Source organism: Vipera ursinii (assembly GCF_947247035.1).
Source record: "Vipera ursinii genome assembly, chromosome: 4".
Classification (NCBI taxonomy): Eukaryota; Metazoa; Chordata; class Lepidosauria; order Squamata; family Viperidae; genus Vipera; species Vipera ursinii.
Window position 1 is genome coordinate 95,594,066 of NC_139514.1, and position 24,838 is coordinate 95,618,903.

The 24,838-nt window shown below is 41.9% G+C and overlaps 1 protein-coding gene across 1 annotated transcript in view; it reads right to left on the reverse strand.

Annotated features, from left to right (window-relative positions):
- Window positions 1-24,838, reverse strand: part of SLC15A1 (solute carrier family 15 member 1) — a gene marked incomplete at its 5' end in the record, with an annotated part of 52,206 nt that overhangs the window by 17,036 nt on the left and 10,332 nt on the right. The window contains 9 exons of the mRNA XM_083361298.1: window positions 1,114-1,200; window positions 5,141-5,223; window positions 5,932-6,015; window positions 8,443-8,533; window positions 9,514-9,613; window positions 10,810-10,929; window positions 13,873-14,014; window positions 14,112-14,196; window positions 15,058-15,080. Coding sequence (XP_083217424.1) covers window positions 1,114-1,200; window positions 5,141-5,223; window positions 5,932-6,015; window positions 8,443-8,533; window positions 9,514-9,613; window positions 10,810-10,929; window positions 13,873-14,014; window positions 14,112-14,196; window positions 15,058-15,080 — 815 coding nt within the window. The remainder of the gene's footprint in view (window positions 1-1,113; window positions 1,201-5,140; window positions 5,224-5,931; window positions 6,016-8,442; window positions 8,534-9,513; window positions 9,614-10,809; window positions 10,930-13,872; window positions 14,015-14,111; window positions 14,197-15,057; window positions 15,081-24,838) is intronic.

A 24,838-nucleotide genomic window follows, 5' to 3' on the forward strand; every position in this document is an offset into this window, starting at 1 on the left:
AAACTTCGGCAGGTCTGCGGACGGCGGTGGCTTGGGAGAGGTGCGCGCGATCCCGGAAGCACCAAAGCCTCGGCCGCGCACAAGTCCTCGGTAAGTTTTTTTTGTTGACTGGAGTATAAGCCGAAGTGGAATTTTTCAGCCCAAAAAGTGGGCTGAAAAATTCGGCTTATACTCAAGTATATACGGGTAACTAAAATCAGTATTTTTTTCTCAACATCAGTGATGGGTATTAGTTAATTACAAGACACCTTACTTGTCATTTTAACAACACTCTATTAGGTGTTTATTTGCACAAGATCATAAGTGTTATGTTTGCTTATCTCAACTTGGCTTAATATGCTTCACATGTCCACCCCCATTTGGTTAATTTAGCAAACTCAGAAAATAAATAAATTCCACAACCATATTGTTTAACTACAACCAAAATTGGATTAAGCTTTATTTTTATGCCTATAATTGAAACATAGGTGAGTCATAATTACATAATTGATGAAGCAATGCAATGATTATTTTTACATCTCAAAATTTTGAAACTGAGAATGAGTAGTACATCACCTGATATAAACAAAAGATATGCATGATTTCTACAAACAGAATGATGTTTTTTAAAAAAGCAGATATCTCCAAAAGTTAATTTGAAAGTTAAACTTATTAAAGCCACATTTTTAGTCACATACAGTAGATATCTATCTACAACTAGATACTGTTTTTATTTTAATCAGCCTATTGACATTGAAAAAATATTAAAGCATTGTCCATTTGTTTGTTTGCTTATTATTACTATCTTATGTGTGTTTTCAAAGTAAACTGATATTAAATCTAACTTCCCAAATGATACACAGGATGCTTTAACCTTTATTCTGAGTTTACTTAAACTTGTTCAAATTTCTGAACTTTGGGGGTTTCATGCCAATTGCTTTTCAATTATATTTGCTGTCATGTTTATCTTTTTGAAGTTGCATGCAAAACTTTAAGACCACCAGGGGCCTTAAATGGCACAATGATAGCAGTCACTTAATGAAAATAGGTCAGTCCACAAAGTAAAACCTAAAGGAAAGCTGTTGTTATAGTAGTATATAATGAAATTCACTACAGGCCAATAATAGAACATACATCATATTTTTCAGTAGCCCAGTCCAACCAGTGTTCTCTCTTGGGAAAGTTTTTGCTGCGATGTTTAAATCTATTTCGAATAGCAAACTGGAAAAGAAATAATTTGCAAATTAATTAGAACACAATTCTTCTTTTAATTACATTCATAAATATTTGGGGGAGGCGAGTACCCCAAGTTAACTGCCTGAAATACCAAAAGTTATGGGAACAGAAATGGTGCTAACTGGATGTGAACAAAGTTCTCGATCCAAGAGGCGATCCAAGTCCAGCCCCCCTCAAAATTTGTTAACTCTTATTTAGCACCAATTCAGTGCTGACAATTAGTTAACTAGGTTCTTGTGAATAAGTGTGAGCAATACATCTTCTTAACTGGAACTTAACTTGTAGTCCTGATTCTTCAACACTTGACAATATTAATTAAGGTAATCAACAGTAAGGATAATACAAAAGACCACTTCCAGAACAATCAAGGACAGCCTAGTCTACCTCCATGAATATCCTTCCTGATGCTCTTCAAATATGCTGGACTAACATTCTGTTTCCCCTTTTGGCTGGAAATTATGGGAGTTCCAATCTAATGCTTTCAATTTCTTGATTAAAGAAATTGGAGGAAGTGCTATTTTTAACATTCTTTTACAAATACAAATATGACAAAAACTTCCAGCAAGATGATAAATTTAAGGAACCCAAACAGTTATTTAAATGCTGACTTATTAAATAAGTATTTTTTTTAAACTTAGTGACTTTAAGATGCACAGACTTCAACTCATGCTGGCTGGGGAATTCTCGGAGTTAAAGGCTGCACATCTTAAAGTTGCTAAGTTTGAGAAACACCGTAATAGATGCTTTATTCAGGATATAAATCTTGCTTTTTTATTGGGGAACTGTGTCAAATTTTTGTACAGCATAGCAGTGCCCCCAAAGTAGATGACATGTTTATCCCAGATGGAGTTCAATTTCTGTTTTCCAAAAATACTTTTTCCCATTAAACTTTTTAATGCTATGGTATACAATAACTAGTCTGTACCTTAACCATATATCCACAATGTTTTTAGGACTAACAAATTTAATTTAATTTAATTTAATTTATTAATATATCTATACCGCCCTTCTCCCGGAGGACTCAGGGCGGTGTACAGGGCAAGAATAAAACACAGAAATTTACAAAAACTAAAAGATAATTAAATACATGCCCGATTAAAATACAATTGATACATAGTAAAAACCCCAATAAAAATGATAAAAAACCCCACCAATCCCCCCTCAGTAGATAGCTGCTGATTTGCTGGAATATTTAACATGAGCTCTCCCAGTGATATTAGCTTTAATTTATTCTCCATTTGCAGAAAAAATAAATATAGTGCTCAAGAAACAATAAAAGAGAAAAAGGAAAAAAAGAGCGAGAGTACCATTCACTATCAAGCATAAAGCCAAGACGCAGCCTTTAAAATACTTAAAGCTAAAAACTTATTCAACCAGGTAATAAGTAACTGGTTTGACTAGGCTGCTTACATATTTTAAAGAATTCTGCATATATTTCTGTATCCCTGCCCCCATACTATTTTATGGAAACATTTGATTTAATTGGTTGAACAAGGTAGGGATAAATTTTGTTCTGGTTTTGCAAGCCAAGGCTCAATCTTTTCTTCTTGGATTTCAGTTTGTCAGCTACTGTATTTTTGGCTTTAGATAGGAAGATCTAAACTACAGGTAATCCCTGAGTTACAAGCATTCATTTAAGGCTTGTTCGAAGTTACGTGATGAGCGCCCCCTAGTGTTTATGAGCAAGTTCCGAAGTTATGAATATTGCAGCATCATGGCAGTCATTTGCCCTTACGAGTGACTTGAGTGGCACTGCAACATTCACCCTATTTTTTCCCCCACACTCCTCACAACTGCTTCCCCCTTCCTTCCTGCCATGCCGGGCTCACTTACCTTACAAAAATCCTCTCTGCCATGGTTTCTTTCCCTTTGAAGGAGAGGAGAGTTGGCTTGGAAGTGTTTTTTTGCACCGAGAATGCAAGTTTCTGGAGTCTGTGATCTCGTGTGAGTGTTTGAAGTTGCATGAAATCACAGACATCACTTTCATTCTTTATGCAAAAGGTGCCTGTCTCCTGCTCCTGCCCCCAACTCCTTTCTGCCTGACAGCAAGCCTGAAGCATTCAATTGAGGGAGAAGGCCAGGCTCCTCGCACCTGCATCCAGCCCGCCAGAGCTCGCTGCGCTAGGGGCGAAAGTGACCCCGTTGCCCCTGGAGCCTTCCTCCAAACATGCCTTTGGAGGCTTAGATCAGGTCTTTGGAAGCTCCGTTCCAGGCAGTAGCAGCTTGGAGCAGTCCTCCAAGGTCTGGATCCAGCCTCCAGAGGCATGCAGAAGTCTCCCCCCCCCAACCTCCGTTCCTGGCACAAATGGCTAGGAAAACCCCTCGAGGCTTGGATCAGGCCCTTGGAAGCTTCTGCACCCTCCCCCCCTGTGGTCCGATCCAGGCTCCAAAGGCCATTTCCAGGCCTCTACCGCCTGGATTTGCGGCCGGGGGAACCCTTCTGTGCCCCTCCCCCTGTGGCCCGACCAGGGTTCCAGAGGCCTTTTTCAGGCTGCTGCGGCCCAGATCTGAGGCCGGGGAAGGCTTTTGCAACCACCCCATGGCCCGATCCGGGCTTTGGAGGCCTGGAAAAGACCTCCGGAGGCCAGATCCATGGCCGCAGACCGAATCTGTGCCCCCCTCCAGCTGTGGGGGGTGCAAAATCACTCCGCAATCATGGATCCGGGCTCCAGAGGCTTGGAAAAGGCCTCCAGAGCCTGGATCAGGCCACAGAACGGCCACAAAATCACTCTGCTGCCATAGATCTGGGCTCCAGAGGTCTTTTCCAAGCCTCCGGAGCCCGGATTGGCCACAGGGGGCATGAAATCGCTCTGTGGCCATGGATTTGGGCTCCAGAGGTCTTTTCCAGGCCTCCAGAACCCAGATCGGGCCACGGGGGGCTGTGGATGCATCCCCTGGCCTCAGATCAGAGTGGCAGCAAGAACCGTGGCAGAGAGTAGAGAGACCTTTTCCAGATGAGTCCCGCGTGGCAGGAAGGGAGGGGGAAGCATGAGGTATCTTAGTGGGTCGGGGAGGCCTTGGGGGCGTGTTCCATCACTTGGCCCTCCATGGCCTTCCCCACCCTGAGATACCTCATGTTTATTTAATGAGCCGCGTGCATTTTAACAAGGAAGAGAGTGATCTCACTAAAGGAACGAGATTCACTCTACGAGTTTTTGATTTACGAGTAGAATGGGGAGGCTCCATTTCACTCGTAACTCCAGGACTACCTGTACCTTCCTGTTTATTTTTCTGCGAGATGAATTGAAGGGAGATGTAGAAGAGCCAAGAATTCTTCATATGGAATATAAGAAGGCTTGATCTGCATATTATAATTATACATGCAGATCAATTGCATAATTATAAGAGCCGTGCTGGTGCAGTGGTTAAATGCAGTATTACTGGCTAACTCTGCCCATACCAGGAGACCGATCCTGACCAAGTTAAGATTCCAAGGTCAGTAAAATGAGGACTCAGATTGTTGAGGGCAATGTGCTGACTCTGTAAATTGCTTAGAGAAGGTTGTAAAGCACTATGAAGCAGTATATAAGTCTAAGTGCTATTGCTATTGCCATATTTACCAAATAACCCTTGGAAGAAGAGGCCTGCCAGAAAGCTTTTCTCCTCCTAGTTTGTAACAACTCTGGCTTCATAAATGTAGATTAGGCTTCAAAGATAATGGAAAACCTTTTAGGCAAAAATCAGGAAGAGGAATATTTCTGATCAGCAAGCAAACAATCAGTCTAGAGCTAAATCCCACACTATAATAATTCTAGGTAAGGAACTAGAATTGCTATCCAGATGAAGGGTTTTTATGTAGTTCAGAAAAAAGGGGAACCCTGAGACAACTAGTAAGAAAATAACTGAATACAGATTTAGTTCAATATCAAGTTCATGAAAATAAACTGCCCTTGAAAATGCTAGTCTTGCATTATATATTGCTTACTGAAATGCATTTAGCGACTTGGACCATGATGTTGCCTTCAGGTTTAACTTTCTTGTACATTGTGCTTCCAGCTATGAACACAACTGCAGACAAAAACCAAAAGATAACACATTTTGAAAAAGTGATTAAATTTCAACAAGTTGGGGTTGGGTAGCAAATCAATTTATAGCCAGTTTAAGAACTAGTATTAAACAAGTAAAAAGAGGGAGAATCTGCTATTAAATTTAAGATCTACGGTATATATTTTCTGATATTCTATTATTCTTTTGAAAGTTATCTCTCATGCACAATCCATAATAGGTCAATATGGTCAGGAAACTATCACAATGAACCAGAATACATTATGGGTAGTTGTGACCATAACTGGAACTGGAATTTTGGTTGCTAAGCAACGCAGTCATTCAACGAATCATCTTATGTCTAGACCTGATTTTATGACCATTTTTACCATGATCATTAAGCAAATCACATAGTTGTTAAGCAAATCAAGCTTCCACAACTGGCTTTGCTTGTTGGAAACTGGCTGCGAAGATTGCAAATCATGATCACATGACCTCAATCCTGCAACCATCATAAACCCAAACCAATTGCTAAGCGACCAAATTGTAATCACATGATTGGGGGGAGGTACAGTGTTGTAAATTCAAGAATCAGTCTAAGTCACCTTTTCTGAGGCCATAACTTAAACAAATAGTCCTAAGTTGAGGACTACCAGTACAATTATATCACTGTAACAAAATTAATCATATCTGAGTAAAAAAGCAGTACATCTGATAAACTTTCTGACTTACACAGTGCAATAGCCATTAGGGCAGCAGGAACACCAAATGCCAGAGGGTAACATTTTTGTTTGTCGTGAATTCCACATTCCACTCCTGTACAAAAAAAAAATAAGTGGGAGGCATAGTTGTGGCTTTTCTGCAACAGTAGCCTGAAAGAACAGGTCTTCCCTATCAATTATTCAGTGAACTAAATTACATATTATATTTGAACAAAAGTTTATACATGGGATTCTCATTTGGAAATATAGGCAGCTTGTAATGATTTATAGACTTAGGGCACATATATAGCACATTCTTTGACTGTTCTATTGTCCCATCTCATGCCATCTTTATACTAAGCTATTCTTTAAAAAAATCCTCTCTATACAGAGAAAACATTTAGTCTCCATGGTGGACTTTCCCTTTAGACAGATCTCCTGCTGCTGTGTCTTCCTACCCTTGGGAAAATAATTCCCATTTCATTTATTTCCTCTGGGCAGATCTTCCTGGAAAGATAGAGTGATAGAGAGCACACAGGTACATATACATACACTCATACATACCGTACATTCAGACTAGCAACTATCAATGGATCTCAACAATCCCATTCCAGATTCAGATTATGCAAGGAAAAAATTCCATGCAAAGAACTTGTTTTATAGATGCATGTTTACATTGAATAAATATATTTCATCATTATTTAGTGCAATTACTTTGTTATACCAGATTATGCTTATATTGATCTTATTAATATAGCCATACATAGTTTTTATAGCCAGGGCATTCGTATTCTGAGTTACATAAATCATTCAATGTTGCTGTTAATAATGTCCACACTATTACTAGAGTCTGTGGCTTGGATTCCAAATGAGATCCTACATAATCAGAAAGGACATTTGATCTGTGTTAGAAACAGTAGGGAGAGAAAATGGGCTTTTTACTGGATGTCTACTCTAGTTTCACTTGCTGGGATTTATACTTCTGAGAATTTCAGAATAACAGAGTTGGAAGGGACCTTAGAGGTCTTTTAGTCCACTCCTCTGCTCAAGCAGGAGACCCTATAGCAGGGGTGTCAAACTGCTGGCCCGTGGGCTGGTTGCACCATGCAGAGGCTGCACCCACCCCAGCTCTGGCAATGCGAAAAAAGTTGCGATATGTCACGACATGTCATGTGATGTGGCAAGTTTGACACCCATGCCCTATACCATTTCAGACAAATAGCTGCCCAATCCTCTTAAAAACCTCCAGTATTGGAGCACCCATAACTTCTGGAGGCAAGTCGTTCCACTGATCAATTGTTATCACTGTCAGGAAATCTCTTAATTCTAGGTTGTTTCTCTCAATTAGTTTCCATCAATTACTTCTTATCCAGCCCTCAGATTCCTTGAAAAATAGGTTGAACCCCTCTTCTTTGTCGCAGCCCCTCAAATATTGGAACACTGCCATCATTTTGCCTCTAATCCTTCTCTTCATTAAACTAGACCAGAGGTCTGCAACCGTGACAACTTTAAGACTTGTGGACTTCAGCTCCCAGAATTCCTCAGCCAGCTATGACTTCAATCCACTGCAACCATTAGCTATGCTGGCTGAGGATTTCTGGAAGCTGAAGTCCACAAGTCTTGTTGTCAAGGTTACAGACCCCTGAACTAGACAAACCCAATTCCTGCAAATGTTCTTTGTATGTTTTAGCCTTCGGTCCTAATCATCTTTGTTGTTTCTCTCTGCGCTCTCTCTAGAGTCTCAACATCTTTTTTATATTGTGACGACCAAAACTGGATGCAATATTCCAAGTGTGGTCTTACCAAGGCATTATAAAATGGCTCATATATAAGTGATTGTTCACTGAGACTCCAAGATCCCTCTTATAGTTACTACTATTGAGCCAGGTACTACCTATTCTGTGCATTTGGTTTTTCTTGCCTAAATATAGAACTTTGCTTTTCTCATCATTGAATTTCATTTTGTTAGATAGGGCCCAGTATTCAAGTCTGTCATGATCCTTCTGGAGTATTAGCTATTCCTACCAGCTTGGTGTCGTATGCAAATTTGATGAGTTCCCCTTCTATCCCCTCATCTAAATCATTGATGAAGATATTGAATGGTACTGGGCTTAAGACAGAGCCTTGGGGTATCCCACTGCATACTGCCCTCCATGTAGATGCAGGTCCAACCACTGAATGTGGTTGGTCAGCCAGTTAAAAATTCATCTGGTAAGTGCTGTCTAACCCACATTTTTCTATCTTGTCAAGTAGCAGGTTATGGTCTACTTATCAAATGCGTTATTCAAGTCCAAGTAAATAATATCCATAGCATTTTGCTGCTCCACTAATTTTGTCACTGGTCCACTAATTTTGTCAGTTCAAGAGTAGATAACAAAAGATTTAAACAATCATAGATTATTTCTAATAAGAAGTATATTAGTTCAATAACACAGACCAAAATTAATACAGACCCCTCAATGGCTACCCTTATATTTTTATGTTTAGCAGACCCCATACCTGTATCAAGACATACTTATCGGTCTGATGTAGAAAAATTTACCTCTAAGCATTGGGGTGATGATAGTAGAAAGAAGGCTTCCAGCATTAATGGAAAGATAAAATATAGAGAAGAACCTGCTTCTTTGTTTTTCCTGAAATACAAAGAAGAACCTTATTATAAATTAGTTTTTGACATTCTTTTAATATAAAAGTGCAGGTTGTCTATAAATAAATATGTTTTTGCAAAATCACTTATATAATTTTTAAAAGTTTCATAAAAGAATGTTTATAGGTAGTCCTTTACAACTATTCTTTTAGCAACATTCAAAGTTACAAAGGCACTGAAAAAAGTGACTTATGATTGGTACTTGCACTTATGACTGTTACAGCATCCCCACAGTGACATGATCAAAATTTTAACATTTGACAACTGACATGTATTTACATCGGTTGCAGTGATAGTCATTTGCGACATTCCAGCAAAATCAATGGGGGAAGCAGATTTGCTTAATGACTGTTTGATTCACTTAACAACTGCAGTGATTCACTTAATATCTTTAGTAAAATAGTAGTAAAATCAGGTGTGACTCATTTAGCAATTGTCTTTCTTGGCAACAGAAGTTCTGATCTTGAATTGTTATAAGTCAAGGACTACCTGTATTGTTTTAGTGTACATGGAAATACGTTAGACAGCAGAGGATTACTGGGACCAAAATGACTATGTTTATTCCTCAGGAGAAAGTTGCCAAGTGTAAGTTTGGCTACAGAAATATCAGCCAAAGTGCAGCTGTGGCAAAGAAAAGTATAAGCTGCATGGAGAAGCAGGAGAGAAAAAGGCAGATAATAAGTTTTTCAAGTATTCTAGTCAGAAATTGATATGAATCCTGAAATATTATGAAGATCTGCTATACTTCATTGAACCTCAAGTTGCATATTGTAAATAAAAGGTCAGATATCTCCATAGTGGCACACCCAAAAAAAATTCAAATGAAATCTATGTGTAGCTCCTTTTCTTGATCTTCTGTTTCCTTGATTAACAATACAGTGACAATATTGTCATGCAACCAAGGATCAAACCAAAGGATGAGAGTTTACAATATTTGTAAGTAGTTAAATAAAATAAAATTGATACCTGGTCTTCTTCAAACTGATCTCCCCCAAAAGCTGAAACACATGGTTTGATCCCACCAGTTCCCAGAGCAATAAGGACCAAACCAAGCATAGAGAAAGCTCTGCAACAACAAAAGTAGATTGACCCTACTAGGCGAGTGATCCTTTCACTTGTATTTTTCTATCTACGTTTTACTCTGAACATTGAAATGTACTTGTTAATGGGCTACATGACCAAACAGCTGAGGCACATCTCTGAACATCCCAAAGGGATTACAGCACAAAATATATCTAGTCACCCTGAAGATGACCCACTTTGAAGATAGGATTTGAAAAACTGGAATTAAAAAATATATTATGAATCAATGCATGTTGGCTAATACCCTATCCAAAGCATATTTTAATATGGTATAGATTTAGGCCTAGGTTAACATCATAATGGTGATTATTGCAATACATTTCAGATCCAAACTATATGTACATGACCCATAAACTCAAAGCCAACCACGATAAATAATAAATATTAAAGATGAAGCTGGCTAGCATATAAAGAAAGAAAACCCCTGACCAAGGAGCATCTGCACAGTAAATATGCATCCTTAGGAAAATAATGAAGACATAAACAAGATTACAGATCAAGAATGAAAACTGACATAGACACTGCTATGCTAGGCAAAAGTTAAAAGCAATACAATATTGCAAAAGTATTTCTGATATCCAGAATTTTCTGGGATAATCTGTAAACATGTAAAATGTTCATCCAAAACTCTTCCATGTTATTTCTGTGAACCACTTATTTTCCTGTTGCCTGTAGACATTTATTAATATTATAAAGTACAATTTTGAAAGATTCATTTTATAAGGGACAAGCATCTAATTTAGCCATTAGTAATATGCAGAGAGAGGATTTCTTATATAGTAATTTGGAAGGGCAGAATTAAAAAAATTAGCTTGTAGCTAGCTAACAATGAATCTTTAAGAATGTACTATAAATTTAGTCATTTTCTTTGTAAATCAAAAGTACAAGGTGACAAAGTTTCCATTTTAAAATACCAAACCAACTCTTGCAAATGGTTTTCACAGCACAATCAAAAGATTGTAATGGAAGCACTTTGTCTAAACAAGCAGATCTGCAATCTGGTGCTACATCAGAAAAAAGCTTCTTGGACTTTGCCACATGATAGGGTCATGGGATGGTACAAAGGGAGGAACCAAGGCTACAATAATTAAGCACACAGTAAACAGCTTTGTGGTACACTGAATGCCTAATAGGTCCCAATATGTTTTCATGTAGAAGATAAAGATAAGTGCAACTTACATGGGAATGTTAATGTTATCTGGTGCACCATCGTGATTTCCATCCATCAAGTCATTTATGGAACTTATCGACAAGACTGCTTGCCCAACTGTGTACACAATGGACAAGGAAATAATAGTCCTGTAATGAAGGATGCAGACAGAAGATGTATTTTTAATGATCTCTCTCTCTCTTTTTAACACAAGAATATTACATTGGTTCACTCAGTTTAACACAGTGTGTAATAATAAAAAATGAGCATACTTAATTGCACATATGTAAATATCACTGAATGCTATTCAATCTTTGATGGTTGTCAGTATTTGGGTTGTCAGTATTAGTGGCTGCTTAGGAGGAAATGTTAAATATTGATAAAGGAGTGAAAAAATAGTAAAACAGTAAAGACTGACAAATAGAATACATCTGGAGACTCTAGGGACTTACATACACAGTATGTGTGTATGCCCACGCATTTCTGTATTAAATTTTCATATAAATGTGGCTTAAACCTCATGTTTGAATATTGGCAATGAAGAAGCCTTCTGAAAAACTGTATTTTCTGTTCTCTAGATATATCTGCTGTACTTGACAATCTTCTGTAAAAAAAAATCCAGGGTTGTTAAATGCTCACTTTTGAGAAAATATAATTATCATTTACATCTGGCATTTAAAATAATTATGCCTGGAAGTCAAAAGTCTTTACTGTATTTGTTTTGTATATGATTTATAAATTCCCAATAAAACATTATTAAACTATAAAATATGGAATTTACATAGCATTTGTTCATTTATTGTTCATCTTTGCATGTTTGATTAGGCAGCAAAGATACTAAATTGACAAGTTCAGTTGTGCCTTTTCAGAAATATCAGTTCTTCCTCTGTCAATGAATGTAAACATTTCCTGATCATATGTTAGTAGTCGCACTGGAAAACAGATCAGGGAAATCTACTGATATTTTTCTTATAGTTTTTTTCACTATGGTGCAGTAATAAGATCATGAAATATCAGACATATCATCTCTGATCTCCCATGAAACCAGTATTCCCAGAACAACAAAGTAGGGAATAACTTCCAGGTGACACCCTGATAGAAAACAGAAACAAACGGCAAATGGTAACATGAAATCAAAACATCTCTTTAACTGATGTGATTAACCTGCTTGATGCTCATTATAATAGTTAACAAGATCTTACATGTAAATTATCTCTGACATAATTTTGTAATTTTCTTTAAAAAAAAAATCTGAAAAGGATAGCTTAGCTGAATTTTATAAGTAAAACAAAGTATGAGCTGGAATTTAAGATTTGTGGGAAATATAAAAATATTATGTTTCCTAGGCATTATAATCTTTTTCTTCCACCTTGGGCAGATTGTCATAGAAAAATCTGTTTACGTGGTGTCTAGTTAATACTGACTTGATCAATGGCTTTTGTAGAAGCAAAAAGTTGAAGGCATGTGTATACCTCTATCACTGTACCTTGATTAGTGCAGCAGGATCTGGGATTTGAAGGGGAAAATAAGGTATGCATATAGGGACTGTTACACATGTCTGCATTTTTTTTAAATTCCTATGTTTTTTCCTGGGTTCATGCAATTGCTTTCTGAAGTGGCAGTTCAATCCTGGGAGAAGCTGTGTTTGACTTAAGAGTTGGTGAGAAGTAAGTGTGCATTGTATATGGTTGAACTTTTCCCCTTAGAATCCAGAGAACTACACTGCCATAATCTTTTAAAGAGGAAAATTATATTATTCACTGGATAGGAATTAAAAAATTGCAGCAAAATGTACTTCTTTTAGTATTAAACTAAAGGTGTGCAAACAAGGGACCTATAAGCAATGGATATGTTCCCCCATTTCTCAAAACATTGAGTGTAATTTTAACATAAGCAGAATGATACCTATATTTAATTAGTTATTTTAAATAAATCAAATTATTTTTCTGCCTTTAGGCCTCCTACTACCTACCGCCGGCGCCCGCGGAGCGCCCCGCCAGGCCCCGAAACCAACCGCCGGCGCCCGCATCTTCCTGGAAGGCCGGGACAATGCTCGGCCGTCGCCTCGCCTCAGCAACCGCCCGCCCAACGGCCGGAGAAGCCGCGAAGCATCCTACCGGCCTCCAGGGACTCCCGCCGGCCTCTTGCGGACTCTTCCTCCCTCGGTGGCGCCCAGAACGGAGAGCGGCGACGTCGAGGCACCAACTGCAGCCTCCCAGCCTGGGAGCCGCCCGCCAACACGCCCCACAGTGCCACGCCGCTCTCGCCGGCTCCCGGAAGCGACCAGCGAGTCGGGAAGGAGCGCGGCTGGCGTGTACGGCCATGGAGCGGCCAGCTGGCTTTCGGGGGCTGGAGGGGAGGGCGTGAATGCCAACGCGGCCTGACAGCCTCCGAGGCCGACCAGAGGGCCAGGGAGCAGCTGTACGGTGGGGCGGCCGGTGGACACCCAGCGCTCAAGCGGCAGGACAAGGACGGGCGCCAGGATGACTCAGGGGGTGGTGGAGACTGCCGGCGGGTTAGGGAGGGGCTCAGGACACAGCTCACAGCGGACTGGAGAGCTGAGGGGGGAGATGAAAATATGCGGAGCTCTGGGGGAAAGGAGGGTGGTTTGGGCTGGGGGGTGGCTTACCGGCTGCAATGGTGGTGGGGCGGGTGCCAAAGGGAGGACACCGTGGGAGGTGGTAGTTAAGTAGGGTGTGGGCGTGGTGGAATAATTAAGGGTGTGGTGGAGGGTGTTGGCTTTGCCGGCTATTTAACAGCGTTGATTCTGCTGTAGAATCAACACTGACTTCGTCTGTCTTCGAGCAACTGTTTATGAGGCTAATAAACGTGGCTTAGGAGAACCAGCTCCCGTTCCGGATTCATTCTTTTTGGTGACTCGTCGGACGGGGCCTGAAACCTACTTACTGGAGTACATAGAGCCCACATTATGCCTGAAAGAAAATATGCTTCTCTCTATTAAAGTCAAGCTTTGGTTGATTAATGAAATGTGCAGTAATTTGATCCAATTCTGAATTAGGAAATTAATCCCACCTTCAAATGCCCCAGGGAAAGCGTTTGAATCTCCTGCTTTCCCACTGATATACACTCACTTGAATTTTCCCAGCCAGGAGTCAGCTATGAGTGCTCCAAGGATAGGCGTTAGATAGCAGAGAGCAACAAATGTGTGATAAATAGCAGTAGACAGATTATCATCCCAGTGGAGAAAAAACTTGAAATAAAGGACAAGCACAGCTAAAAAAAAAGAAAATAATAAGAGTAGTTAATGGGAAAACCAGCGAGCAGCTGCATCAATAGCAGTCCAACTTAGAATATATATATTTAAAATCACCTCGCATTCCATAGTAGGAGAATCTTTCACAGAATTCATTGATGACTATGAAGAAGATACTAAGTGGATAGCCAAAGCAACCGACCTGAGGTAAAAACAAAAACAACAAAATTAACAGTAACGTTTATAAAACTACAGAAATGTTTTACCACAGTCTAGTATCCTTCAAGGAAAAGAAGTTCTGAAACTACACAATACTTATAAACTTTTCAAGTTACCTAGAAGTAGCAAAGATTCAGGAGCACTAAGGTAGCATCACTTTGTAACTGCTCTATAAATTAAAATGGAGGGGATGAAGAAAAAGAAACGAGGGGATGATGCTTCATGGTTATTCGAATATGCTGTATGCTGAAGTCCAGCCTCTGACAGGATAGCTACGTAAGTACTACAGACAAATTCATTAGATAAATCCACTAACATCATCAAAACCCTAATAAATCCTAGTTCATCTCTGGGCTATACTGTATTCTGATTAGAGAATATAATTTTTGCTAGATTTAATTCAAATCCAAATATGTATATTAATTATGGATTAACCATAATAAGTTAATCAGAAATTTTTTTGTTAACACTTTGATGTAATCTGTTTTGCTTTCCAAACTACTAGTAAAATAAGTCAATACATACATGAAGGCTACATTCAAAGAGATTAGGTTGACATAACCTTATAGGCCAGCAGTGTCAAACTGTTGGCCCACAGGCCAAATGTGTCATGCCAAAACTGCACCCACCCCATTGCCGGCAATGCGAAAAAAGTCACGATACATCACGACACGTCACGTGACATCGCGAGTTTGACACCCATGTTATAGGCAAAGACCAAAATCAGCCCTGGATTTTGCACTAGAATCTGTCATAAATTATAGAGTGCAAGTCATGGGTTCTTAGAAAAAAGAAAGAGTCCACTAAGAACAAAGCTTCCACTTTTTTCAGCATAAACACTTACCCTATGGTTTCCTTTACTTTCCTCTGTAAAGGAAAAGAAAAAACAAAAATGAAAAATAAGCACTTTTGATAAAAGTAACAGTATGGTACAACAGTCATTTCTTACCGAGGGAATGAAATTTTAGCTATAGTTTTGTATTACAGGCATTACATCAGCAATATTTAAAGTTGATCCTCCATTACATATCCATAAAATATAAATTTAAATGGGAATACTGTAACTTGAAAGATCTATGGAAAACCTGAAAGGTAATCTTATTAGTTACATTTCCAAACTGCAGATTTGATAAAGGCCTTTAAAAGATGCAAAGCAGCTTTTTTTACTTATATTAGCCCTTCTCAAATACCACCTGTTCTGGATAAGTAATTATACAATATATTAGGGCAGGCTTGTCAAACTGTCGGCCCGCAGGTCGGATGCATCACACCAAAAACCGCACCCACCCCATTGCTGGCAATGGGGAACAAGTTGCGATATGTCGTGTGACGTCATGTGACATCGCGAGTTTGACATGCCTGTATTAGGGGAACACCAATTTGGTGAAGAGTGCTGCTTGCAGATATTCCTGCACATCTCTCCCTTCGTCCTGTGCGCTCCCACAGGGAGGGCCTTCTCAGGGTACCACCAGCAAAAGATTGCCGGCAGTTAACACCCAAGGGGAGGGCCTTCTCTGTGGGTGCGCCTGCCCTTTGGAACCAGCTGCCCGTAGAGCTCAGGACTGCCCCTGACCTTTGTTCATTCCGCCGGAACCTGAAGACCTGGCTCTTTGAGCTTTCCAGACAGGACTGAGAATTTTAATTGTAATTTTATTTTAATTGGGTTTTAATTGGAGTTTAACAGGGGTTTTATTTTATTCAAGGACTAAATTCAATTATTTTAATTGTTCTTAACTTTTGTAATTTGTATTGTTATTTTAAATTCCTTGTGAACCGCCCTGAGTCCTACGGGAGAAGAGCGGTATATAAGTCCAATAAACATAAACATAAACATCTCTGGCAATCATGAACTTTGTTTTCCTGGAGGACTAATGTCTGCATAATTCTAAAGCAACTATTAATCTTGGTTCACATAATGTCTGTCATGCTACATTCTATTTAGGTTTAAAGTATGATTATTGTGATTTATGACCTCTCCCCTAATGTGTTTCTGGGTCCAGATAATAAATTTCAATGCCAAATGAAAAGTGAGATAGTGTATTACGACCTGTTATGGCAAGGAAACAAATTGAGCAATCTACAGGCAATATTATAGCAATGATTATGACATGCTCATTCTTAGTTCAGAATTCATACAATTCTACAAATGTATTCAATCCTGCAGGAGCAAATGGTGCGGTTCTTATCTGTGCTGAATATTATCTATCAATGTCACTTTAAATACAGTTCCTCTCTTTGGATTGGGAATATGGAAGATACAAACTTGTTATCTACTTTATGGAACACACAAAAAGAGCCCTAATATTTGTCACAGTGATTGTTCTGTTTCTTTCACTGAATTCTCTAAAAGTCTGAGCAGTAGTGGACCATAGAAATTATCACATTATATATCACTTCAGAATTTTAAAAGCTGGGACAATACCAGAATTCGTGTCAGCATTTCTTAAGCACCTTTGCACCTTGCTTTACTATCTTGAAGATAAAGCACAAGTACAAGGAGGCTCTGTACTTTAGAACACTGATTTGTGCGGTAAGCATATCTATAGTTATTACAGGTCTGTTTGTGATTATTCTAATAGCAAAGGGTTCATAGTTCACAATGCATGAAAAAACGTACAGTGCTGTTAGCTACTCTTAAGCATCACACTGCTGCAGTATGCGCCAAGCACATGAAATCAATTGTCAGAAGTTATACAACTAAGTCTCTAGTGGTGCCCATTGCAAAAGGTTTGGGAAAATCAGCTTTCATTCATTTTTTACTTCGGCTGGGTGAGGTCATCCAGTGGTTTGGAGTGAGGCATCATCAATATGCTAATGATGCCCAGCTTTATATCTCCACCCCAGGCCACCTGAGCAATGCAGTAGATATTCTGTTGCAGTGCTTGGAGGCTGTAGGGATCAGGATGGGGTGCAATGGACTTCAACCCATGCAAGATTGAGTGGCTCTGGGTATCCGGGGCCTTTGATGAGAAGGTTCTTTCCTCTTTGGTCCTGGATGGGATGGCTCTGATCCAGATGAACCTAGTGTGTAATTGGGGTGTCCTCATGGATTCAAGGCTTCTGCTAGAAAAGCATGGAGCAGCCATAGCTAGGAAAGCCTTTGCATACATTCAGGTTCTGCACCGTGCTCTGCTCATGGACACTCACATCCTCATGAACTCTTGTTTGGATTACTGCAGTGCATTCTTCCTGGGACAGTCCTTGAAAAGCATTAAGAAACTTTAATTGGTGCAAAATACACCTGTATGGGTAGTAAATGGTGTCAAATATTTGTCACATGTAATATCATTACTACATGATATTCATTGGTTGCTTGTGTATTTCCTGGTGCAATTTAAGGTGCTGGTTTGCCACCTTTAAAGCCCTTCATGACTTGGGATTCTAATACTTAACAACCATCTTCTCCCAGTGGTTTCTACACATACAATTCTGTTAGGCAGATTGGGCATGATATGAGTCCCATCAGCCAAGGAATTGCGACTGGCAGGGACTTGAAGATGTGCCTTATCTTCTAGCCCATCCTCTAGAGCAGGGGTGTCAAACTGCTGGCCCATGGGCCAGACACGTCACGATAAAACTGCACCCACCCCATTGCCAACAATGGGGAAAAAGCTCTGATACGTCATGCAATGTCATGTGACGTTGTGAGTTTGACATGTTTCCTCTAGAGCAGGGGTGTCAAACTGCTGGCCCATGGGCCGGACATGTCATGACAAAACCATGCCCACCCCATTGCCAGCAATAGGGGAAAAGCGCCGATACGTCACATGATGTCACGTGACGTCGCGAGTTTGACACCCCTGCTCTAGAGCATTTTACTTCAGAGCTGAGGATGACCCAACCCTGTAGGCTTTGTGCCTGGGCCTCAGTGTGAAGGGCTCTGTTTTCTGAGTATATTGACATATATAATGACGTTTTTTTTCTCTGCTGCTGTTGTGATTCCTCACCAGCCAGTGGATCTGGCAGCTGAGTGAGAAATCAGATGAGGAGGAGGGGCCTGGAGTGACATTAGAGTCAGAGGAAGGCTCTGAGGAGCTCCAAAACTTACAGTCAGATGAGGAGACTGGACCCTCTACTCGCACTCAGGCTGAGACACTGCTGTACTGAGAGCCTGAGTTGGACAGTTGGGAAAAATCCAGGATGCACGAAAGCACAAGCAAGAGAAGCAAGTAGAATAGAGGAATGCAATGGGGCGGCTCCAAAGGAAAAGGAAAAGGCATTAGGAAGCCACGCCTTGGCTGAATAATAAAAGGGAAGGTGTGGGAGGTGCTGGTTGCCGAAGGCAACCGTTCGTGTTGAGGATCGAGTTTCTGTGAACTGTGTTTGTTTGCCTTGGACATTGATTCAGGTCTGTGAGAATAAAAGGGGTTGATTTTTCTTGCAGTTCCTGCCTGTTTCTTGGAAGAGAGGTTTCTCCTTGTGAGCATAACAAGGACTCACATAGGCTGGGACAGAACAGCTGCCCTATATAATTTGTACTATATTGTAATTGATTTTATTGTTTGTCATACAAAGTCACTTGTTTGAGATGGGCAGCTATAGAAATTAAATAAATAAATAAGTAAATAATACAGTTCTGTGCATCCTTCAGCACATGAAAAGGTCAACAATTGCAAACAATTGTCAATGTTGAAATGCAACAGTAGTCACCATATGGTTAGGAGATAATTAAACTCTTATCTATAATTTTAAACCAACTCATTATTTTCCAATAAGAACTAGAAATATAAAATCACCTAGTATCTTTCAAAAAGGGGAAAGACGACAATGTTCAGATGAATGCTTATCTCCACCTTTATTATAATTTTCTTTGATCTGATGGCTTCTTTTGTTCTGATAAATGGAAGCATTCGTATCTGAATATGCATGATTTATAAAGTATGATGCTCTAAACCAGGGCTTTTCAACCAGTGGTACGCGAACACCTGGCTGGTGGTACACGAGCCCTAGCTAATTGTAGTGGGGGCTACAGCTGATACAGCCACCCAGAAGCACGGATCAGCTGTAGCCCAGCGTTGATCCTGGAGCTTCAGTTAGCAAGCAGCATGTTTTCCAGAAGTGCAAGCAAGTGAGCTGGGTAGGAGCCCAGGATCAGTGTCTGCAGCTACAGCTGAGCCACGCTTCTGCAGAGCCGCCCAGAAGTGCAGGTCAGCGATAGCTGCACACACCGATCCTGGGCTCCTGCCAAGCTCCACTCGCTCTCATTCACTCCTCCGTCTCTTTCAAAGGAACCTCGCTCGGTCTCTCTCACACACACTCCGTCTCTGTGTGTGCATTCTGTGTTTCATAGCCTCGCTGTGTTTCACAGCCTGCTTCCCTCGCTTGCCTTCTCCAACTCCAAACTGGGAAGACAAGCATAGGACGCACGAGTTTGGAGTTGGAGAAGGCAAGCGAGAGAAGTAGGACGCGCAAGTTTGGAGTTTGATAAGGTGAGATTTGGAATTTCTCTCAGGCTAGTTTAGCTGTTGGAATTGCTCACAAGATTGGAAGGGGTGTGTGTGTGTGTCCATTCTGTGTTTCACATCTTCACTGTGTTTCACAGCCTAATTCTCTCCCTTGCCTTCTCCAACTCCAAACTGGGAAGACGAGCGTAGGATGTGCAAGTTTGCTCATTCGCTCACTTACTGCATTTGGAAGCGACGGGGCAGTAAGTGAGGGAGTGAACGAGCAAATGGCAGAGGTGCTGCCAGGGCAAGCCAGGGGAAAGAGTGTGTGCGTGTGTGTATGTGTGTCTGAAATCCCCGGCTGCAATTCCCGTGCAAGATTTCCTGCTTGGAAAAGGGCGATCACTTCTGCCTCTCTTGCAAAGACAGCATCTGGGATGAGGAAACCCCTGCCCCCCCACCCCGTTTTCTTTTTTTCTGCAAGGGGGGGTGGAGGAAGGAGGTGGCGCAGAAGCAGCAAGCTAGATTGCAGCCCAGACCAGAGAAGGGGAAGGAAGAGCCGGTTGGAGAATGCATCTTTCTCCCCCCACCCCTGGAGGGAGAAGCCCCCCTTGCCTGCCTGCCACCCCAGCAGCGCCGCACAAAGCTGCCAGCCACACCCAGCCGCAGCAGGTCAAGCGGCAACCCTAGGCAAAGGAGGGACGTGCGTGCAGCCACCTTCAAGCATGCGCTCTCCTCTGCCTCTGCGCGCGCACAGTCAGGGCCATGATGTCGCCAGTTCACTTCACCCCCAGCCGCTCCATGTGGTGAGAATCCTCCGTTGCCTGCCAAAACCAGGCTGGGGTCTGGGCATCGTAGCGCAGAACAATGGGAGGGAGGGAGGGAGGGAGGGACAGAGGGAGGGAGGGAGGGACAATGAGAGGGAGGGACAATGAGAGGGAGGGAGGGACAATGGAGAGGAGGAAGGGACAAAGAGGGAGGGAAGGAAGGAAGGAAGGAAGGAAGGAAGGAAGGAAGGAAGGAAGGAAGGAAGGGACAATGGGAGAGAGGGAGGGAAGGAAGGCACCCACCCCAATCCCACCTCCCTCCACCAGAGACCCACGGATTTCACACACACACACACACACACACAGGCACCCTGCAACCTGAGTGATGAGCTGGCCACGCCCCCCCAGCCATTGACTTTGCTTGTCAAAAAGTTCCAAAAGGTGATCACATGACCCTGGGACACTGAACATCATAAGTATGAATCAACTCCAAGCATCCGAATGTAAATCAGATGACCCTGGGGATACTGCAACAGTCATAAGTGTGAAAAATGGTCATAAGTCACTTTTTTCAGTGCCGTTGTAACTCTGAACAGTCACTAAGCGAATTGTTGTAAGTCGAGGGCTACCTGTACTTTATCATTTTTTTCCTTTTTTTGGGTCAAGTTTTTGACACTTTGCTGGACGACTGGTGGTACTCAGATATTGCCTTATCCTAAAAGTGGTACAATGGGTGAAAAGGTTGAAAAGCCCCGCTCTAAACTGATGCAAGAAATTTGCAATCAATTATAAAGGCAATGATTTCAACACAAAGGGGAATAACAAAGAAGTGACAATTTAAGAACAATAAGTTCTGAATGATGAATCCTTACTGGGCAGCAGAACGGACAGCTATCTGGAGTGGCCATCAGGTGGTTCAAAAATAGTAACAATGGAAGTCTTGAACACACAATCAAAGCTCTGCACCCTTTGTATATGTATCAGTTTAACATCAGGCATGTGTAAAAAAATGGCCATGCTTCACTCACAAACTCTCAACTGTCAGCTTGATTTTTTGGACCCCTCCTTACCTATGCCATTATATCTCTTATATATAATCTCTCAGGCAGAGTTCCCAATTGGCATCCGTACAAAGGACAATTACACGCCTTGTGTCATGTACCAAGTCAGACTACCTAACCCACAGGTCGGCAACCTGCGGCTCCGGAGCCTCTTCCAACGGGCAGTGGTGCGCGCGCACCTCTCCAAATGGAGAGTGGCACCGCCCGTTTGGAGAGGTGCACGCGCACCTCCCCAAACCTTTGGGGAGGTGCGCGCGTACCTCCGCGCGAATGGGCAGCGGTGCCGCTCTTTCAGGAAGCCCGCCGCTTTCGGCAGCTTCCTGAAAGAGCGGCGCCGCTGCCCCTTCGCACGGAGGTACGCGCGCACCTCCCCAAAGGTTTGGGGAGGTGCGCGCGCAACTCCGGTCGTTCGGAGAGGTGCGCGCGCACCTCTCGGAATGGGCAGGGGCGCCGCTCTTTGCGGAAGCTGCCGCAGCCCGTTTGCTAAGCTGCCGCTTTCGGCAGCTTCACAGACGGGCCGCGGCGGGCTTCCTGAAAGAGCGGCACCGCTGCCCATTCGCGCGGAGGTACGCGCGCACCTCCGGTCGTTCGGAGAGGTGCGCGCGCACCTCTCGGAATGGGCAGGGGCGCCGCTCTTTGCGGAAGCTGCCGCAGCCCGTTTGCTAAGCTGCCGCTTTCGGCAGCTTCACAGACGGGCCGCGGCGGGCTTCCTGAAAGAGCGGCACCGCTGCCCATTCGCGCGGAGGTACGCGCGCACCTCCGGTCGTTCGGAGAGGTGCGCGCGCACCTCTCGGAATGGGCAGGGGCGCCGCTCTTTGCGGAAGCTGCCACGGCCCGTCTGCAAAGCTGCCGAAAGCGGCAGCTTTGCAGACGGGCCGTCGCCATCGGGCAACCGGGAACCGGTTCCATCTCATTTTTTAAAAAATGGCAGCCGCGTGCGTCCGCGCATGCGCAAAAAACCTTTTTGCGCATGCGCGTGCATGGACACACGCACGCGGCTCCCTCTTTTTTTAATTTGTGATGGAACCGGTTCCCAGTGGCTCTTTTTCTTTTTTAGGTTGCCGATCCCTGACCTAACCACTTGCTTTCTGCTACAGAGGAAAAGGCTTTGTTCCTTGAGAAGACTGCAGGTGGAAATGAGCAAGAGGACATATACCTGTGTCTTAAAAGAGAGGAGGAGTCTAGTCAGCCTCTGATAAAAATATACCATGCAATTACTTTTTATTTTGACATTATGTCTGTTTAAGTCCTTTATATTTTTTCTGATATTACTGTTTTCTGTAAGCTCAGTCCTTGCATAGTTTATATGCATTTTTTGTAGTGAAGTTTGATTCTATTCATCCTTTGTGAGATTGGCCTAAAGGTAAAGGTAAAGGTTCCCCCGCACATGCGTGCTAGTCGTTTCCAACTCTAGGGGCCGGTGCTCATCTCCGTTTCATAGCCGAAGAGCCAGCGCTTGTCCGAAGACGTCTCCGTGGTCATGTGGCCGGCATGACTAGATGCCAAAGGCGCACGGAACGCTGTTACCTTCCCACTGGAGTGGTCCCTATTTTTCTACTTGCATTTTTACGTGCTTTCAAACTGCTAGGTGGGCAGAAGCTGGGACGTGTAACAGGCGCTCACTCTGCTACGTGGCACTCGGGATTCGACCCGCCAAACTGCCGACCTTCCGATCGACAAGTTCAGCGTCCTACAGTCCTTGCATAGTTTATATGCATTTTTTGTAGTGAAGTTTGATTCTATTCATCCTTTGTGAGATTGGTCTACCTGCCCATAAAAAGCACAGACCAATTTGCTCTTAGTCAAACACATCAGTGCTACAGAGCCAGAAGGTGGCGCTATAAAATTCATTTCCTTTTTAGCACCTATTTTCCTTTCATTTGCCAGCACGGAATTCAGAATTAAGCAGCTTTCTTTTCTCACATAATGGGATCAGAGAGGAGGGTGCTACATGAAAAGCACTCCCCTGGAAAACGCTACCAAGCCCCACATCAAGACGAGATAGTTCCAGAGGATTTTTGACGAATGTAAGATTTCTAACTTTACACTTTTTTCACTGAATTTTAGGCAAATTAACGTAAGGAACCCAAGATGTACATTAACTTACAAGATGAGATGTAAAAAAGAATGACACGCATCACAGAGCTCTTTTAGATATAACACTTGTGACCACAGCAGACTCCAAAACATTTTAGATTGTGGGGCTACTGATTGGTCTGGATTATGGCACAGTGAACCTGGCCTCATATCCATAAAGTGGATCCATCTTCAGTTACAAAACCCATTTTATTATGAGAAGGTACTGTGAAAGGAGAAAAAGGGAAACATTGCCTCCAGCATCCCTAGCTTATTTAAGGATATTCAGATTCAGTCTAGCCTTGCAGGAATTTGAATAAGCAACAAATTTATAAAAAAATAGCCAATTTATCTAAGGTGCTTTAGTTTTTGGAACACAGTATTCCATAAAACTTTATGGGTTCCTTAGGCGACTCAGGGCACATATAAAATTATAGCAAATTCACCTAAACAGAATCAATTTTCTAACACTTGACATTTGCCTCTTGATAATGGATTCCGTTAAACCAAGCTTCCTGTAAGTTGACTAAGCTTGTGAGCTCAGCCTTTCTGGTTAGTTTATGGCTAGGTATTTCACAAATGCAGAACACTGGTTTAGGAAAGGCTAGGTCTCGTCCAGGAGAGACTGACTGTTTTCTCAGCAAATGTAATGTCAGTTTGGCATGGTTTTATCTTGACACTGTACAGGCTGAACACTAAACATTTAAAGATAAGCTTTAAACACGCTCTAAAGTGATTATCTACCTGAGCATTGTTTAAAAGCCTGCCTAACAATTAGCTAACTTTGTTGATGAAACACACACCTTCCTGCCTTCTATTATCTAGTTGCTTAGTAAGCGAGACCAAGAGAAAGGCATTTAAACTAATTGCACCAAGTCTTCTTGTGAAACTCCAGTTCAATAGTCCAGTGCTTATTGGGAAGTAATATCCATAAGCAGCACAAGCATTATACTGGAGATTCTGGATCCTTCAGAAAAAGCGAGTGCGTATACAGGTGGTCCTCAATTTATAAAAGTTTGCTTAGTGGCCATTCAAAGTTACAACACTAAGAAAAGTGACTTATGACCATTTTTCACACTTATGACCATTGCAGCATCTCCACGGTCACACGATTTAAATTCAGACGCTTGCCAACAGACTCACACATTTATGACAGCTGCAGTGTCCCTGGCTCACGTGATCCTCTTTTGTGACCTTGGCAGGCAAAGTCAATGGGGAAGCCAGATTCACTTAACAACCGTGTCACTAATTGAACAACTGCAGTGATTCCCTTAACAAATAAGGCAAGAAAAGTCCTAAAACGGGGCGGGACTCACTTAACCAATTTCTCACTTGTT